The 20,752-nt window shown below is 32.9% G+C and overlaps 1 protein-coding gene across 1 annotated transcript in view; it reads left to right on the forward strand.

The window, feature by feature from the left end:
• Positions 1 to 20,752, forward strand: part of LOC129231403 (CD109 antigen-like) — a 311,980-nt gene that overhangs the window by 243,305 nt on the left and 47,923 nt on the right. The window contains exons 18-20 of the mRNA XM_054865708.1: positions 1,965 to 2,082; positions 6,721 to 6,834; positions 13,595 to 13,711. Coding sequence (XP_054721683.1) covers positions 1,965 to 2,082; positions 6,721 to 6,834; positions 13,595 to 13,711 — 349 coding nt within the window. The remainder of the gene's footprint in view (positions 1 to 1,964; positions 2,083 to 6,720; positions 6,835 to 13,594; positions 13,712 to 20,752) is intronic.

A 20,752-nucleotide genomic window follows, 5' to 3' on the forward strand; every position in this document is an offset into this window, starting at 1 on the left:
TATTGTGTATATGTTCTTTAAATTTATGTTATGTAAAATATAAATATAAATACATAATTAGGCATGAATAGCATGTGTGAATCATTTAATTTAACCAGGAATTTTAGTATACTTATAAACCTAGTTTCAGTTAGGAAAATATTGGTGTCGGACGTAGAAATTTTTCTGACCATTTATTTAAGCATAACTAGTTTTTTGAAATTTAATTTAAATGATTATTTTTGATTGCATATAAAATCTTTATTTGCAGACAAAATATTTTGTAAAAATCTCCACTCAGTTTTACATAATATAAACTTTCAGCCAATTTGGTGTTGGACATAGAATTACAAAAATGCCTTATATGAAAAAATCCCTAAAAATTAAGTTTTACCGCTAAACTGCAATTTTTTTTTTGTATATAACTCTTCTAGAGAGTTCTGAGAAGCATATTTTAGAGAGAATATTTGAAAAATGCGACAATGCAAGTATCAAACAGTCATTCTTAAGTCGTATAAAAAAAGTTACTCGTAAGAACATAATCATAACAACCTGATTTGAAGCTTCAGAACTGTAATTAATTTTGCTTTTGTTGCATATTTTTTGTTATTTCCATACACTTCAGATAATTACCTTCCCATTGATACCAAAATTGTGAGAAAAAGATTATTTTAAAATTCTGCCACCTTTTCCCCTTTTCTGTGGAATTGCCCCAATGCTAAAACAAAGAAGGTTTACTTAAGCTTAGTAAATTAGTAAAAAGATTGATTTCTAATTATATACATATACATATATTTTATTAATCACTTTTTTTATCCCATTAAGATTTTTAAGCTATTTAATTAATAACAGAATATTTACTTCAATACAGAAAAATATTAACTTTTCCTCACTAAAGAAATACTACATTTACATGCAGTACAGTAACTAAAGATTTCTGCACACTAGTCGCAACTCTTTAAATGTGTCCTGCAAGTTCTGCTGCAATAGAGAGATATTTCTCAAATTTTTCTTTTGTACAATCAAAAATACGAAACCATTTGTCAGTTGCTTCTCTCACAAAACTAGTTTATTACTATGCCATGCTTAAACAACAAATAGGTTTTGATGAAGATGTTATAGACTATGATGATTTAAGTGATATTTCAATTTAAAGAAATGTGTATTTTGCTTTTTAATTACTTTTATTTCTTTTATTTTATAGTTGCATCTTGATTAAGTATACTTCATATAGATATTTTCTGTAAAAAATGCTATAATAAACAAGCTAATTACATTTTCATTGTAAGTTAATTATTTGTCTTAAATGTTACAAACTGAAATTTTATGTTAATGTTTAAAAATTTAGAAGTAAAAATGCTCCATAACTTTAAAAGTAAGTTAAACCTTAATTTTTTTTAGGTTTTAAAAAATTAAATTAAAATTTTATCAAAATCTTTTCATGTTTTTACTTTTATATAAAAGGAAAAAAAACTGTCCATAAGTTGTTAACACAAAATATTTTTGCCACTTTGGCAAAAAACTGGCAAAAACCTATTTTTGCCGGGCGGTAAAAACCATGGTTTTTTCCACGGTTTTTTCCGCCCCCGGCAAAAACTTGCCAACCCTGTAAAGCACCAATATTACAATTAGTTATTCACAAATAAATATGTTTCACAATCAAAATCCTGCACTTCTGCTGGCTTCATGGTTTGCATAACAGCTGCATTTTCAAGAGTCATCTGGTATTTTCTGTTTACTAGTAGTACTAATTTTCAATTTATAAGCTTTGAAATAAGATGGAAAGATGAAAAACTTTCAAAATTTAATTTGCCTTACAATTTTTATTTTTCCAAAGCAAAACAGAGGGATTTTTTAAACTTCAAAACCTATTGTTTACTCCTGAAATGTAGTGCGGTTTATAGAGAATTGCGTTATACAGGTCGGCGTTATAACGGTCTTCTACTGTATTGACTTCTATGAAACATTATCTTTTTCATTTTCAGGGAGGATCAAGAAGAATATGTCGCTACTGTTGCCCCAAAAGGTCCATCCGCATACGCTCTCAACGCTATTGCAATGAACAAGAAATATGGGCTCCATATTTTGCCAGAATTTATCATTGTAAGTAAATCATTAAGAGGATGAGTAGTGTTACCGATTTTTTTATGAACAGATTGCATTTTACCAGAATAAAAAGTAAAATAAAAACAGAAAGAAGGGAAGCATTTAATATTATTTATCGTCTGAAAGTCAGAAACAACTTCACATAACAATGTGTTTGTATCCCATCATGTTCAAAACTTCACATCATACCGAAACATCTTTCATCAGTTAAAAGAAAATGATATCTCTGACAGTGCTAATTTCACCATACAGTGGTAAGACGGCAGAGGCGAAGTCCGTCCCCGCACCTTTTTCATCATCAAAGATGGCATAAATGTTACGATTTTAATTTCAAATATTTTCCAGGTTATATCACTCGATCACTAGCATCCCTACAGATCGGGGTTGGCAAAAACCCGTTTTTTTTAAAAAAAAGCCCATAGACCCAGGGTTTTTTGGGGGTTTTAAATACCCCCCCCTCCCCAAAATAAAACGTTTTTTTTTAAAAGAAATGTTCTTTTTTTTTTGTCTTTTTTCAGGGAAAATGTGCGGTACGTGTAGCATATTTTAGCATAAGTATATGCACAAAGCGCAAAAATTGTCTTGGGGTAAAAAAAGCTAGAAAGCTAGTTAAAATTCAACGTTTTCTGACAAAAAGTATAAAAGACGATGAAATCCAAGAATGGTGAAGTTTCAGATTTTTTAGTTTCCATGATTAGTTTCCATTTCCAGCAACCATACATATACATATGCAGTTTTCACTATAAAAGATTTATTTTTTGAGATAGAGTTTTTTTTTTGCGTTTTGAGTGGTATTGTACTGTAAGGTCAAATTCATAATTAGATTTAAGATTTAAATCAGTTAAAATAGCTAAAAAGATCTTCTAATAAAGTACGTGCTATGTACTTTTAGCTGATTTTTGAATTTAATGTCAGGCATTTTCATGAATAGAATTATTTAGGGTCCCAAAAAAATACCAGTGGGTTAGGGGGAAAATTATTTGAAGTGAAATAATTGCACGGATAACTTGGCACCTGCAGAACGATAGACTGATAATTGTGACGTTAAACTGATATTGCTTGTTTAACAAAAGAAAAAAGTAAACTGACGTAATTGAAAGGAGTTTTTGATTTCAGAATTTGAGATGATCAAGTTAAAGTATATTACTAAAATAAAAATATAAATTTAACTTTTGATCAGATTTTGTGTGGTGATTTGAGCTTAGACTTCCAAAAAACCGTTGTGAAATAATTTCAAGATTTTAATTCATAACATGATTAAAACTCATGAACATGAAGCTGGCATCTCTAAGAGCTAATAAATGCATACACTCCCCCCCCCACCCCCCAGAAACTGGCTCTTTTCATGTGTGATTAAAGCCCAACCTTAAAAGTTGAGAGTTCTCAAATTCAGCAGTCGTTCTAAATATTATCAAATAAAAGCTCATATTAATCTTTTTTCTTCACTTTAATTTATCTAATTAACATGCCCTGATGCTGCTGAATGCCTGATTTTATATGTTTTATTTTGGATCTAGTAGAGAACACTTTTGGTTGATATTTGTGCATTTCAAAAGTACACTTTTGATCATCTCTAACTTGAATAAAACTCCAAACCCCACCAATTTTATTGCATAAGTTTGTACCATTTTTAATCTAATTTCCGAGAATGTATTGGGTTTTTGAAGTTTTGGAGGGCTAAAAATGCTATTTAGCACTTTCTGAGCACAAGTCAGTGTCCAAAATTGAACTCAATTTTGCTGTTTAAAGATTTTTTTTTTAGTTATTTTAACTGATTTAAATCTGAAATGTAATTATGAATTTGACTTTACAGTACAATACCGATCAAAACGCAAAAAAAAAAAAAAAAAAAAAATAACTTTCTATCTCGACAAATAACTCTTTTATAGTGAAAACTGTATATGTATGTACGGTTGCTGGATATGTGATTTTTGCTTAACAACAAGTGTTTGGGACAGTTTTAAAGTGCTGCCATTCAAAAATTGTCATATTAAGATAAAAATTTCCTGTTATTCTTATATCCATATGTAGAACAGACTCGCAAAGTTTCATCGAAATCTGAGAACCTCGGGTGTCCACCTCTGGATGATTTGACATGGAATGACCCTGCATCATCATACAGTATCCGCCGGTAAACACATGAGTCACAGTTTGTTCTTTAGACACTACGGGGTAAACATTCGTGTACACCGGTCAGGAGAGTGGAATAATTAACAACGTTAAATGCAAAAACAAGTTCTATCATTTGAAAAAACTTTTTAGCTTTCTAGGCATTTCTCCAAGAACTAAAATGGAGGCATTTTCCTAACAATTTGCCTTGAGTCTTTTGCGCGCATGATTTTTTCCTGTCTGTTTATAGCATCAGTCCGCGGGCAAGCAGTGTTTGAGCGAAGTAGTGTGTAGGGCTCTCATTGGATTTTTTTTTTTAATTTCAAGGAAAGTGACGAAATGACAGCAGCAGTTTGAATGAAATGAGATGAAAAGGGGGTTCAACTGAACCAAGCACTGCGACCAGAGGTCTATTGTACTAGTCCCCTAACAAAAGTCTTAAACAGACCAAAAGCTTAAGTAAAATTCAGCAAACACTTGATAGGAATACGGTTCAAGCAAATAATGACTAAGGTGTTCAGACCTATTAGGCAGAGCTGTCTACTGCTACGAAAAAATCGTAGTTTCTACCAATCTATGATGCTACGAAAGTGGGTCCAAAAATAATGATTTTCTGTTTCTTTAATGTAGAATCTTAAGAAAGCAAAAAAAAAAAAAAAAAAAATAGAACAGCGCATGAAAACTAAGCCGGTAAGTTCAGAAAATCAAATCAAACTTCTACACGTGTGCTGACGATCTCTACACAACAAACATTGCTCTTTGAAATTTGCGTGGTGTAAAGATGGATCGGTTTTTAGATCGCGACGCTGATCCAGTCATTGAATCTCCCGCAGAAAAAAAGGAAAAACTGCCAAAAATTCCGTGAAAAATATTAATATTTTCTGTATCATATTTGAAACTTGTTAAGTGTCATTGTTTTTGTTCTTTATACTGTTGATAATTCATCAGTTTAAATCTGCGGCAGCCCCCCCCCCCCCCCGCAAAATGCTGCTACAATTTTCGATTTTCAAAACTTGGCAGCTCTGCCTATAGGCAGAAAACACTTTGCAATCACAGGGTATGAGTAATAGTTTTCTTGTTAAAGAGGAAATGCAAAGCCTCTTTGAGGTGTAAATACCAGTAAGAAGACCAAAATCCTTCCCAATTCTATTTTTGTTAAGAAGCCTTTTGTATTTTTGGCATGTGATCCGCAGAGAGAATCAGGTCTATCTTCCTTAGGATGACAAGTCATCCTAATTTCCTAATCTTCAATGTCATCCCGAGATAACCTCTCTGACGGGATGGTTTCTCTCACAATAGCCATCTAAAACATACTCACTCCTTGAGCGTAGATAGGAATGACTGACTTGTCCTTCCTTGTTAAGATACAGCAGTTTGTGCGGGGGGAAGGAGTTGAAATCTCAGACTGAAGACTTTTGGTTTCTCTTACCTTCTCAGGAATGGTTGGCTCAGTGGCTCTCATTTCCCATACCAACCTCTTTCTCTACTGCCTGCACCAGGGCGTGTTGCATTTTTATGCACAAATGAGTATTCCCCGCCTCTTCCTACTGCAGAGTCGTTGGGTTGCAGACATGCACCCTCACCCCTCCTCCTCAGTCGGTGGGATGCAGACTTGCACCCTCACCTCCTCCAGCAGCAAGGTTGCTGGTTCTATCCATTGGAATTAGAAGGTGGTAAAAGGTCAACACCCACACAACCCACCTGTACGAGTGCAAGGCTAATCACAACAAGGTTTTGCCCGGTTCCTCGAGGGGACCGTTTAGACATCACATGACCCAGATGCCCATCAGCACGGTGCCTTACACCTTAGATTGAGTATCCATTTTAGTCTCCTTTTACAACACCCATGGACTACATTGGGACTATTCTGCTCCGGTCACAACGCTGACCAGCAGCAACTTAAAATCATCAAATTTTTGTGGAAAACTTTGAAAGATGCCGATGCATTCATCATGAGTGTTCCAGTGTATTCATCTCACATGATAGAGAATTTTTTAGCAAAAAAACCAAAGTGATGTTGTTCAATAAGCACCTTACTCTTCTGATATGCCCCCCTGCGACTTCTGACTATTCCTCAAATTTAAGAAGCCATAGGAAGGAATGTTACTTCAGACAGAGACCGTTATCTCTGCAACAACAGCTGAACTAAACTCGATTCAGAAATAGACCTTCTGAGAATGCTTCCAACAATGGCAGCACCGCTAGGAGATTTGTGTGGAGTCCCAAAGAGATGAACTTGAGGGTGATTAGGTTTTTAATGCTTCAAGTGTGCCAGTTTTTTATCTTATGCAAAGGTCAAATATTTTCTAGCAGATCTCGTAATCATTTAAGACACTAAAATTCTGTGAAATGTTGAAGTCAGTTTTAAGTACAAATTTTTGCATGCTTAGGAAAAGAAAATGACCAGACATTATTTAATGTAATTTAGAAGTTTTCAAATCTTAAAAATTTCTTTACCTTTGTTAATTTTGCCGATAAACGCTGCTTAAATTCTTTTTCTTCTGTTATTTCTTTTTTTTTTCTCAGTTTGATTCCACGAAGCCATTTATAATTATCGTCGAAGGCCCCGAAGAGGCATCCATTGGAGAGCAAATCGGACTTCGGGTATCCATCATGAACTACCAATTTATAGAAATTAAGGTAAGACAATGTGTGTGTTTCTTAAAATTTGTTTAAACTGCTGGAGCACAATAAGTTCTGTGCTGCAATGAAGAATACACATTGATACAGGGTGCGACAAGATGAATTTCTTTTTTTCAAAACTCGATAAAACCTATTTTGTGAATCAGAATGTTTTTGGTTCCTATTTTAGTAATGTAGGTGCACATCTAAAGTTTTGTTTTGCAAGGTTTTGGAAATAACACCAGAAAAGTGATGCCTCCCATCACCCATACATTGGAAAAGTTCCTCTTTTCCCACAATTTGATGAATTTGACTACTGTGATATTTGATTCCCACGGAACAGATAACGACTCGCACTTCAAGGGCATCAGTGGCTACTTTGAATGAATACTTCCCAAAACGCTGTAGCTCAGTAAGAGGCAATTTGGAGAATCTTGTCCTCTCCTCTGATTTCGTTTCTTGCGATTTTCTGTGGATGTTTTGGTATTCAGCGTTATGAAAACTGTTTAAGGACTCTACAAAGCCTGAAGGTTAACTTCCAGACAGAAAATGCCAAAGTGCCCTCTTCTATGTTAGAATTGGTGAATGAGAAATGTCAGAAATAGACTTATTTAGTATATGGGTTATTCCATGCGAAATGAGCAAATCAGCTGCGGCTGACATGTCGCAGATTTCAATGAAAATTTTTATTTAGATAAATCATGCATATCTACCCTGGGCATGCAAAGTATGGAAGTTTAAAAATTGTTTGTTGCTTTGTTATTGAAATTAGAAGTTGATGCTCATGCTAAGCCTAAATTTTCAGACTTCATGGCAGCCAGTTTAAACGTAAACTTAAAAAATAAATATTTCCACAGTCTATAAACAAAACTCTATTAGGAAAGGAGAAATTAAAATTTATTCGGAGCGTTTTTTAAATCTGAGATATTAACAAAGATTGAAAACTCGCTAACTTATTCGCTCTTTTAATAAAAAAAATAGCAAAAAGGATTCAGATTGAAAAACTATAAATTAACTATCTACTGTAATTTAATAGTTGTTTTTGAATTCCTTAATTATGAAATCGTACTTTAAAAATTCAAAAATTTCCGAAATTTTCATTTTTTCCCTCTATTTCAGGTGTCTGTTTGAACATAACGGAATGCCCTTTTTTGACTCGATTTTTTTTAACGTAACGTATTGAAGTGTCTTTTAGATGATACTAAAATTTAATAATTGGAATCGGCCTATTTTTGTTATTAGAGTAACTTGAACTAAGGCAAAATTCCGTTAGTTATGACTTTATTGTGAAGTGATCAAGACCCTTTAACCCTTTCTTTCATGTTTCTTTTTCTCATAAATATGTTTAAGATGTACTTGCTGAAATGTTTCTCTAACTATTGTGAGGTATATAATAGTCCAGTATGCATAATTAAGTATTGTGTCACTGAAAGTTGAATATTTCTCTCCACCCATCTTATAGGAAAAAATAACTCTAAATTTTCTAGAAAACTTATTATGTCAGCATGATTAAAAGAACATACTGAATTTAAAGATTAAAAGAGATGACCATCGCATCTAATTCTCAATAACATTTGAGGTTGTGCTATGAGTTTGAGGAAATTTGTTTTATCCATGGATAAGTATATTTGACGAAATACACCCATTTTTTTCAACTGTCCTGCTGCGACGTTCTTTGAAACAAAAGGATTCCTTTGGTAGCGTAACTCGTCTATTTTAGCTATAGCTTTTTTTCCAGAATAAAAGTTGCCAGTTGAACAACATTTGCCACGCAATGGATCTAATTTTCAATGGAAAGCAGATCACTTTTCTTTCTACTATCAATGGCAAAACTGCATATTATGGCATATTGATAAAACTATCAAACTATTATCCATCAGAACATGTATGCATACGAAATTTAATAATCCACTTATAACTGCAATATATTTTCAACTTCTGCCTGCTGCAATAAAAAAAAAAGGTTTTTTCCTGTCTCATGAGTAAATTATCAATCTTGAAAGTTAGGCTCAATAACATTCTATTAAAGTACATGTAACTGTTTTGGAGACGTGATATTAACATTGTTTCATCGCAATGAACAATTGAACACCTAAATTCCTTGTCTCAGATTTATCTCCATCATGAGTGAAAGGAGCATATGTTTGAAGAGAAAGACTGATATCTTTTCAGATAAAAGTGATTTTCTTATATAGTTACTGAATCCACATGGACCGTTACCGTAGTATACATGACCTATTGAAGATGTTTGTCTGAAACTACTTGAAATATGGGTCAATCCATACAGGTTTGACGGGTGGGTGTGCTCAATCATTTTTAAATTTTTTGAAATTATATCTCTAAAAGCTGCATATGAAAGATGTTTAAAACCACTTTTACTTTTTCTCTAAACTTGACTTTTGATTTTTTAAAGGTCATCAAAAGTAGTTTTCGTAGTAAAAAATGGAACTTTTAGACCTCTGCATTTTGGCTAAAATCTATTTGAATTACATTTATGGCAGTTAATTTTATACAAAAATAATTATTTTAATTTGATAACTTAGAAATATTTGGACATGAATGAGTAGTTCATACTTGATTGACAGTTTAGGTAGTTAATCTGTACACAAATTTTTTAATATTTAAGAAACATACGCTCTGTACATTAACTTATCTAAATTGCCTTAAACATATGCAAAAACATTATACATACAAAATTTAAATTGAAAAAGTGCATTTTTTACAGTAAAATTTGTCTGCAACGTTACTATTGGGACCTAAAATAATGTCGTAATAGACAGGTTATTGTTATAGACATTTTGATTATTCATGCTGAAATTTTGCTGAGGCCAAAAAATATATATATATATTGTTATAGACAGGTTATCATGATAGACAGTATATATATCTTTATACACAGGTTTCACTGTATTTCTTGTTTGAGTGTAGTTTTGAGAAAAAGAACTCACCTAGTAGTCCTATAGTTGTAATGGTGACTCAAGTATATGGCATTTTGGAATGCTTTACCAAGGGACATTCTTAATTTTGTACTTTGAAACTACCAAGACCAAGACAATGGCAGGGGCTCTAAATTTAGTGATCAAAACAAGCTATATCCTTTTTGACAATAATGGTTTTTTTCTTTTGATAGTCTTTTTAGCAACACACTATTCTTTATGCCTATTGCTAGTGGACAATAATTTTATTAATGTGATAATATTTAAATAGGATTGCATAAAGTAGTGATTAGATGCTGTATTGGGAATTTTATTTGCAGAGTCAAACCTTTCTTGCAGCATTTTTTCAGCTTGTTTAATGTACTAAGTGCACACAATGATACATGCAATGTTTAGTAGCAAAAACCCCGAAGTTATACATTTCTGTGTGAATTAAAATGTTACTTCTAGTAGTTCTTTGCAAGCTAATCTTAGTATCAATTCCTTTTACGGTTCCTCTGATTCCGTTACATAGTCCATTACCATGTGATATTGCATAGAAATGCCATTCGACTCTCAAAATGACATCCGTTTCATGATTATATAAATTAACAAAGTTCTTTATATTTGTGTACAGTGTTTGAGTAAAGCATTTCAGTACGCCACATACTGTGTCACCACCAGAACTATAGTATGTACTACTTGTGAGTTCATTTTCTCAAAACTATCTAGGAAGAAATGAAAAACACAATATTTTTTTCTTCTATGTAGATAATGTTTTTGCATATGTTTAAGAACAGTTACATAAGTAAATGTACAGACAGTATGTTTGTACTTGTTAAAATTTTGTGTGTAGATTATTAGTATAGTTTATAAATTACTTAAGCTGTCAATGAAGTATGAACTACTCATCCATGTCCAAATATTTCTAAGTTATCAAATTAAAATAATTATTGTTATACTTACAATATGTTTTTTCAGTATAATATATTATATAGAGCACTATGTACGCAATTTATGAAGATGCAATGAAGTTTTCACACGTTTTATTTATGTTTTAGTGTGTGAATTAACCAGCAAAATTACTCGATTTCAAAGACCTGTATCTTTTTTGCTAACCAAACACACAAAACAATTTATATAGCATGTATAGTACTTGATTGGAACATTCAATTGGTCAAGAAATTTGAATTTTTAATTAAACACTACAACAGTTACATATTCTTATTAGCGTGGTCCCAGTGATTAGTTTTTGCCATATTTAATTTTTTGTTTAAGTCCCCTACGCGAGTTATCCCCCTTTGAAATTAGAAATTTTTTTACATTTGAGCTTGAACTTTAACCTGTTTCTATTATTTGAATTATTAAGTTACAGCCACGTAGCTCAGCATGTAAGACTATCATCTTATGTACTTTCACATCAAAGCGTAAAATTAACTGCCATAAATGTAATTCGAATAGATTTTGGCCAAAATGCAAAGGTCTAAAAGTCCCACTTTTTACTAAGAAAACCTCTTTTAATGACTTCTAAAAAATCCAAGGCCTAGTTTAGAGAAAAAATAAAAGTGGTTTTAAACATCTTTCATATGCAGTTTTTAGGGATATGAGTTTCAAAAAATTAAAAATGGTCAAACGCACCCATCCGTCGAACCTGTATGGATTCACCCTTACATTGATAAAAGTACTATTAATGTCTTCAACTGGATTTTCCTACAAAAAAATGAGATAAATTTTTTTATCTAGATTGGAAGATTTTTTTTGTGGAGGGCAAGGAAAGAAAAAAAAAGCAACATTTCTTTTGATGCATTTGTTGAAGTTATTATTATTGCTTGAGATATATAAATTTTATGCGCAATTTTTTTTTTCAAATAAAACTCATATTGTAGCAGTACATTTTTAAAAACTGAAATAAATGTGAGAGATACTTACTTTTGCATCATTTAGTGGTTTATCTAGCTCTTTGAATTCTTGTAATTTCCCATGAAACACAAAGAAAATGCAATTGCTCTGAATTTTTTTTTAAGCTTAGAAATCAAAAACAAATTCCAAGTTTCTTCATGCAAATAACAGAAGCACTGCTCCATATTCTTGCAAAATTTTAAAGTTTTCTGAATTTTCCCTCATTCAAATTTTTGTGTCTATGTTAAGGGGAAAAATCATCATTTTACAAAATGTCACTAAATTTAAAACTGATTTGTAAGACAAAGGAGTTAAAATACAATTTCAAAAGTAAGGTATTTTTGATACTTTGTTTTTATGTTACTTAGCATGTTATTGGGTAATAATTTCAGCGAAGCTAATACATTCCTTAAAGAATGAGATTAATTAATAAAATGCTTAATTATGTGTGTGTGAGAAAAATGAAATATTTTCAGTTTTTAAAATTCAGTTAAAATTTAAATATAATAATTTTGAAAGTTTTTCTCATATCAGATGAATTGCCCTACTCCATAGAATGCAATAATATATAACTTTTATGTTTTGATTAAGCAGTTAAAAAAATAGAAGCCTTCAAAACTGCAACATTTAGCATATACAAGAATGCTGTTCAAATTGACCATTTTTCAATCGCATGTAACTACTATAATAAAAAATATTTTAGAAATTTTTATATAGGCAAAGAAGAAACCTGTATACCAAATTTCATCAAAATCTGTTACCATGCAGCCACCACCTTTTTGTGAATTTTGCTCATTTTGTATGGAATGACCCACATAGACAATGGGAGGCATCACCTGCCTGATGTGAGATTCAAAACTGCATAAAACAAAGCTTTAGGTATATATCTACAATGTTTAAAAAAAAAAAAATCTGATCCACAAAATGGGTTTTGTTGAGTTTTGAGGTAGTTATCTTCCTGCACCCTATACAAAATATACGACATGTCAACAATTGCCATTTTATGTAAGACATGGTTTTGGAATCAAAAAGATTTCGAATCAATGATGAGAATATTAAGTGCATTTTGTAGACAAAATGTAGCACTGCATCACATACCTTGCGTTCAACGAACCTCACCGGTCACCCGGTAAGTAACCGGTGACTAACAGCAGCGTTCTATGATCAACCGGTTACCGCATCGGTTACCATTCTAAGCAGTTGAGTGGTTGATTGGAGCACGTGATCATTAGCTGTGATGCTACCGGTCATGCTCGTCGAACGTAAGCATAGAGTATGTTCCCGTTTTACCTGCAAGACCTTTATTGCAACCATTAGTCTTAGATGCATTCTTTCATGTGCATAAATGATCAAAATAAGATGCAGAGTTGAGATATAAAAGTTTGAAGCGAAAAACAAAATAGTAAAATTAAAAAAAATCAGAGATCTGCCTTTTTATATGGTTTCCAAATCCTCCACATTTTGTTTAAGGAAATAATTGCCATTGAAAAATAGTATCAACACAAAAATTTCAATCATTTGCGACCAAAGTTCAAGGAAATGTTCGAGGGTAAAACTATTCGGGATGGTGTAGAAGATGAGATTTTAACATGTCGCCTATTTTCAAAGAATGACATGTTGTTAAAGGAACGAAACAATATATTCATACAATTTTCCAATGGTATTGAAAAATAAATGCAAATGTTATGCAATGATACGTAAAGACAAACTGAAAAAACTTCTACAATTTGAAAAATCACTCTACTTACACATATAATTTTAAACTTTTGTTAGTCAGTATATTTCCCCCCAAAAGGAGTAATTGAGTGCAAGTGTAAAGTTGTGTAAGTCACAAATACGCTGCGTTTTACGTCTCTGAATAATACTGTTTCACTTGTCATACTAATGTCAAATTTTTGTGTTTGAAGTGATTTTTCATGCTGCATTCTCTTTGCTAGAACTTGGTGAGACCTTTTTTCTTTCAGGCAGAAATAATTCTTGCCGCTTCCGATGACTACCACTTTGTCCAAGTGGAGCCTCTGGGAATAGTATCTTCCTATAACCCAAGAACATCAGGCGGGGAGTTGCAGCATCTTATTTATGTAAGTACATTTTGTGACATTACTAGCTGATTTTTAAAATGACAGCATTTATACTTCGATCTTTTTTTACGCTATCTTCAACTATTTGACAATCATTATTGATTTGACTCATTTAATATCTAGAAGAACATTAGATCTCAATAATGAATTAGAGACCTCAGTGGGAGCGATGTCTTATGTCCTGTTCTGGCATCTGCCAACGAACAGTAATGAGATAGCAGGTTTAACTTCTGCCCCAACCCTTGATCAAATTCCTCTCTCTGTGATGTTTATTCAATGTGTCCTGTGTTATTTGTGCCTTATAAGACATCATGGAAGAAATATATAAACAGTAAACTTCCATATCCGCTGCGATCGTTCACACACACTCTATCTCTTTCTTTTTGCGGTGATTTACAAAATGTAGAAAAATGCACCCATTTTTACTTTATAACTGCACCTAACTTAACCTGTTACACAACGTTAATATGTTGGCAAAAACCAGACTAATTTTTGCATACATTTTTGACATCACTGTGATTGTTTATAAAAGACATATGATTTTTTGGTATTTTGACGGAATTCCATATTTTCGGTTATTTTGAAAAGCAAAAACTTCAATTTGGTGAAAATTCGTATTTTAATTTTTTTTCCCGTGAAAAGAAAAATCCTTTCTGTGCATGCAGCTACTTAATGATGGACTATAATACTTCAGCATATAGTATGAGTACTGATAGCCCAAGTTTTGCTAAGAATACTAATATTTCAAAGCTAATAAATTAGCAAAGTGTGATGCGTAAATAGAGTAACAAACTATCAATTTGAAATTCATTTTTCTGTTTTACATGTCATCTTAAACTAAGTGATGAAAAAGTCCTATTATAAACAATTACAAGTTTATTAACTATTAACAATTGTATAAATTAAAATCAAAGAAAAAGTTACTAACTCAAAGCCATATTTAAAATTAAACTTCATCTAAAATGATTTCTAAATTCAATCTTATTTCCGTTTACTAATTCCAATTTACTATTATCGAGGATCATGTCGAAAAAGTTTCCATGATCTGCATTCCTCGATACTAGAGACTAACATCAATTCAAGATATTCAACGAATACTAATTTCGGATAATGCTTGATGATTCCATCATATCGTATCTATCGTTGATCAAATACTAAGTTTTGATTAATACATCCTAAAAAATATGAATGGGGAACTCGATGGCTTGATAATGCCAGAGAGTCGAAAACCCAACGGGCAGCGTATAAATTTAATTTTTCACCTGGTTCTAATCTGCAATTGTTTAGTTCTGTGTATAGCTGCATTTGAATACAGCAGTTGTCTGGATAAAAATGATCTTTAAGTTTCTGCCATGATAAGGTAGGTTCCTTAATATTCTCAATAATCTTCTTAAATTCTTGCTCAATGTTAAGAAAATGTAATGATAGTGCAAGTCTCTTACGTTAGAGAAAAACTTTGATGTCGCATTGTGTTACGTCAGAACCTGTAGAAATTACTGGAAGCTCTTCAGAACCATTGACTATCTCTCAGCAGTTCTTTTCCATTAATAGAAATTTAATGTTGACTGCCCACTCAATGTAGTTACTGCTATTCAGCTTTTGTGTGGTGTAGGTAGGACTTGCCATTTTTCAAAAAAAAAAAAAATTTTAATTTAAAATTTTTAACTAAAATAGTCATAAATAAGAAAAATGTTGATTCTTGGCTACATCAATTCGTTCCATTCATCTTGTAAATTAGTGAACGCCCTCCCCCCCCCCCCTCACTAACTATCTCTAATTCTTGAAAAAGGGAATCACTCGAAAAAAGTTCAAATTTTGAAAAATTCATCAAATCTTGAAAAAAGTTTGTAGAAAAAGTCCAAATATTTAGAAAAAGTCTTTTTACTCATCTTTAGTCTAAGTCTTAAAAATCGATGAAAATTAGATTTCCGATAATCCGACTAAAAATTCGCAAAATCATAATACAGCTGATAATTGACTATCTCTAATCTGGGCTTCCATAACCATTGATGGACTATAATACTTCAGCATATTGCATGAGTAGTAGTAGCCCAAGTTTTGCTTAGAATACTAATATTTCAAAGCTAATAAATTAGCAAAGTGTGATGCGTAAATATAGTAGCAAACTATCAATTTGAAATTCATTTTCCTGTTTTATGAATCATCTTAAACTAAGTGCTGAGAAAGTTCGATTATAAACAATAACAAGTTTATTAACGATTAACAACTGCATAAATTAAAATCAAAGAAAAAGTTACTAACTCAAAGCCACACATATTCAAAACTAAACTTCATCTAAAATGATTTCTAAATTCAATCTTATTTCTGTTTACTAATTCCAATTTACTACTATCGAGGATTGTGTCGAAAAAGATTCTATGATCTGCATTCCTAGATACTAAAGACGAACATAAATTCAAGATATTCAACGAATTCTAAATTCGGATAATGCTTGATGGTTCAATCATATCATATCAATCGACGATCAAAAGCTAAGTTTCGATTAATACATCCTAAAAAAATATGAACAGAGAACTTGATGAACTTGATAATGCCAGAGAGTCAAAAACCCCTACTGCAATTTAACAGCAGACAAATTAAAACCAAGCACGAGAAAGAGAGAGATTCAACAGCTGAAGTCGCTATAAATACTGCGTACCTGATTAGCATAACTGTGTCATCACATGTCTGCGACGTGCGGAAGAGACGTGTGCAAATCATTGGAAAACTTCATGGAACACGATAGAACAATTATGATGTCATTTTATCTTCCGATGCCAGAAGGTGAAAGGAGAAATTCCCAGTTTGTTTTCATTCATACCGGAAGTTGTTTTACTGCGAGATTGCTTAGCAAAGGGAATTCGTTAGGTTATCATTACACCACGAACATTCCCAGTAAGTTTACGTTTACATGATTATAGTCGTTTGTAAATTATGAGATACATATAATAAATTTCTGATAATATATTAAGGATAAAGTTATGTTTATCACTTAACCAACAGGTGCAGCATTTTCCTGCGCTGCGATTCGTGTAACTTGATTCCAATTTGTATAGTGATGGCTACTACGCATGGTTCTGTGCATCAACTCATTCTGTACTTGGTGACCGGGGGGTTCGAGTGGTTAGAGCACGAATCCTGTGCTGCAATTGTCAAAAGCGAGTACGATCTATTGAATTAAGTGAGGAAATAGATCCTTTCGAGAAAAAGTTAAACAAAGGGATTATTGTTGTGTTATAGGATTTCAGTTGTGCATTGAACACGCTCTTGCAGCAATTTTGAACTTTATTGCTTATCGTTTTTGAATTTTTTGCATAAAAGAATGTTAATTTGATAAAGATTTAAAAGAAAAAGAACAAATTTAAATCGCGTTGGATGGATTCCAATCCTATGCTCCAGAAGTGGATGATGACACTTAGAACAAAATACTGTAACGGATCCGGCGCGACTTCCACTTTCTTGAAATGAAGACACAGTTCTTGATAAAAACACAGGAGCTTTATTTACACTATGTACAGGAGAAATCGTTAACAACTGCTAAATTAATCATCAGCAATTAAACAAGCAAAACACAACACCGTAAACTCAACGGTTACACACGTATTTACTTCCAAATACGAAAACAACACAGCGAAATGCCTTGCAATAAACAGAGCTAATACACTCTCAGAACAAATTCTCAATCGAAACTCGACTTTTTATCACGCGGGGCACCTTTATAAACATCGAAGAAGTTTCCACAACATTCTTACTGCTTCCCGAAATGCGTAGACCGTTATCAAATTTTATGAAAAGAAAAGGAAATAGGGGGTCGTATACTTCAGCCGAATGAAAAGGGGTTGTATATTCATTACGGGAAACTATTTACAGGTTACGTTAATACAATAATTACTATTTACAGAATTTGTAACAATACTTAGGAAAAATAATTTGTATGGCTTACAAATAAGATTTTATTTACAGCCAATGTTAACTTACCAGCTCCATTTATAAACTATGGTTGAACTTTTTTTAAAAATGAAATTAATTTTTTTTAATTAAAAAAATCCATTTAACTCTAATTTGATTTTTATCTCATATATAAGACTAGTTTATTTTCCCCTATTTTTCTGTCAGGTTTACTAAATTTGATTTGAATAATATGCATCAATATTAAAATATTTTTTACCTCATAGTTTTTTGGTGCAGTTTTGCTTGAAATTGAAATAAATTTTTCAATAGTTTTTAGAATATTATAGATTAGCTTTGTTAATAATCTTTTCAGTCATGTATAAACTATCTAATTTATTAATAACTGACATTCCTAAGATCATTTTTTATTGTTTTGAAAAGTTCATGTTTTTTAATACGCCCTGGTGTTATCCGCCCTGGTTATATCACTAAGTTTATGTGATTTTTGAAAGTATGTCATGACCTCATGGTATTTCAGTATTTTACTTCAGTGTTTCACATGTGTGATACAGTTTAAATGTGGTATACATGGTACAATCCAAAAGTAATGAGCCTTTTGTTATACTGATGCATGCACGCACTGCAGCTCGCTCCGCTTGACAGCGATAGTAGTGCGGGTTGTTGGCTTTACAGAGCAACATAGGTCAATTGCCTCCCAGCTTTCGGAGTGGTACCATCAGCTTTAACAGTAAACCTTATATGGTGGTGCATGACACGGCGATATGGAAAATTCGTCAAAGCAATGCAAAGATATCAAATTTTGCTTTCAGTTCTCTTCCCAAACTTTCACAATGCTTTAAAAGGTGTTTGGTACTGAGTATCTGTCCTATTCGCAAGTAGAAAAGTTCTCTTTCGTAAGGCTGGGAAGTGGTGATTGACAAACCCTAGTCTGGACGCCCGTCCTCGGCTCGTACTGACGTAAATGTGCAACGAGTGTGAATTTTTGAACACGAACTGGTGTTTGAGTCTCTATCAAGCAGCAAAAGCCCTGGTCTTAACGAAAACAACGATGCAACGCATTGTTACGGAGAAGTTGCAAATACGTAAAGTCTGTGCGAAACTTGTGCCGAGAGTTTTGACTGAAGAAGGTCCGAGTCAATGCTCCTGTGTTGCCCTAGCCTTCCTACAGTTCGGACTTATGGCCTCCTGACTTCTTCTTGTTTCCACTATTAAAATCAGCGCTGAAAAGGAAATGTTTCAACCCCATCAAGGACATCCAAACACATGTCAAGGCAACTCTTACAAGTATATCGAAACAGGACTTCAAGGATGCCTTTGAGTTCAGCTGCCTACAGAAATACATTGTTGCAGGAGGTTCCTATTTTTAAGACTAGGCAGTTGCACCGATCAGCTCAATAAATCTGTCTTTTTAAATGAAAGATCATTACTTTTGGATCGCACTGTGTATATGAGTGTCATTGATGCTTCCTTTTCGCTACTAACTGACCCATGTAAAGTACTAACCCCTGTACGCTAGAAAGAAGAAATTCAAAAACCCTTTTTTTAAAGGGGTTTTTTGTTTTTAACAGCAAAAATGTGACTTGTTTATTTCTTTTCCGCTGATAGCGTTGCAAAAATCTTTAAAATGATGTCTCGCTTTTGAGTTCAATGAAAAAGAAAGGAAGTTGTGGTGTACCCAAAAAAAATAAAAGTGAGAAAAATCATGTATGCGATTTACCAAGTAATTTTTTTTTTCTGATTTCAATGCAACAACATAACTGTACTTAAAATACACCGCCAGCTCAGTTATTCCATCCAAGGACTGCAGTTTCGTGCTTTTTAGCACTCATCAGCCCGGAATAGGAATCAGATGAGCTGGAGTCGAAAAACCTCTTAAGGGAGCCAAGAGAGCCAAACAAACTGGTAGCTAATGCAGAATTAGCAAACCCGATGAGCGACCGCAGCAATGGTGCGGTTCAACTCAAAGATTGCTGGCAAAGTATGGTATTTTGTAGTAAGTTACCGCCCTAAAGCCAGGGCTAAGGCAGAAATACTTAAAATACACCACCAGCTCAGTTATTCCATCCAAGGACTGCAGTTTCATGCTTTTTAGCACTTATCAGCCCGGAATAGGAATCACATGAACCAATTTCTAATATTGCTTGCTAATTCTGCATTAGCTACCAGTTTGTTTGGCTCTCTTGGCTCCCTTAAGAGGTTTTTCGCCTCCAACTCATGTGACTGTAGTTTTGTATTATGTCCTTAATGAGTTAAGATTATATACTCAAGGAAATTTGGATTAGAATTCAGCTGAGAAAGATTAGTGATTCAAAAACGACATTTTCTGACTTATGTGGGGACTGATTCCATGCCTTTCAGTTATGAGGAGAACACTCTTATTAATTCAGCTAATGGTCCTCCATCTTAGGAATGCTTTACGCTAAAGCAATACGTAATAAAGCAGCAAAATTGATTGATACAACAATGTGTGATTTATTGTACATCAATGTTTACCAATTCAGTTTGAAGTACTAAAGAAAGGCATTTTATATAGTGTGCTTAAGATTTATACAGACATACAATTATGTGAAAAGGGCTGAGAAAATTGATTAATAATAATATTTAAGAAAAGGTTAGTTTTCCCTGACTTGCTGGTAATGAACCAAGTTGCTAAAAATCATGAAAATTCGATTGAAAAGAAGGAATTTGCTAAATTAATGGTTCATCATTCTTGCACAGCATTTAAAGCTAAATACAGTCAAGAGCTGATAAGTTGATCAAACCCCCAACACCAACTCGGATTACCCAAAACTTAGATTATGCAAACTGCATAGTAAAGTTTAAGAGAATTACTAATTTTTATTTTTAACTAAAAAACAGACAGGAATTTGCGAGGGGAAAAAAAAGGTCACGAATTTGTGAATTGAAAAATGTATTTTAAAAGCTGACAAAACCTCAGAAGGAGAGCCTCACTTGAATAACTTTCACACATTGTTAGTCTGTTTTTTAATCGTCTGGTGTTACATCTCCAGCACTCCACTTTTTAATTTTTGTATCTTTTTTTCTCTAGTCACCTATTTTCTCCTCTCCAATGCTTAATTCCTTTACAATTGCTTGAATGCTTTCTCTTTTTTAAATTACAAAAGGGTG

The sequence above is a fragment of the Uloborus diversus genome, chromosome 10, assembly GCF_026930045.1.
Source record: "Uloborus diversus isolate 005 chromosome 10, Udiv.v.3.1, whole genome shotgun sequence".
Taxonomy (NCBI): Eukaryota; Metazoa; Arthropoda; class Arachnida; order Araneae; family Uloboridae; genus Uloborus; species Uloborus diversus.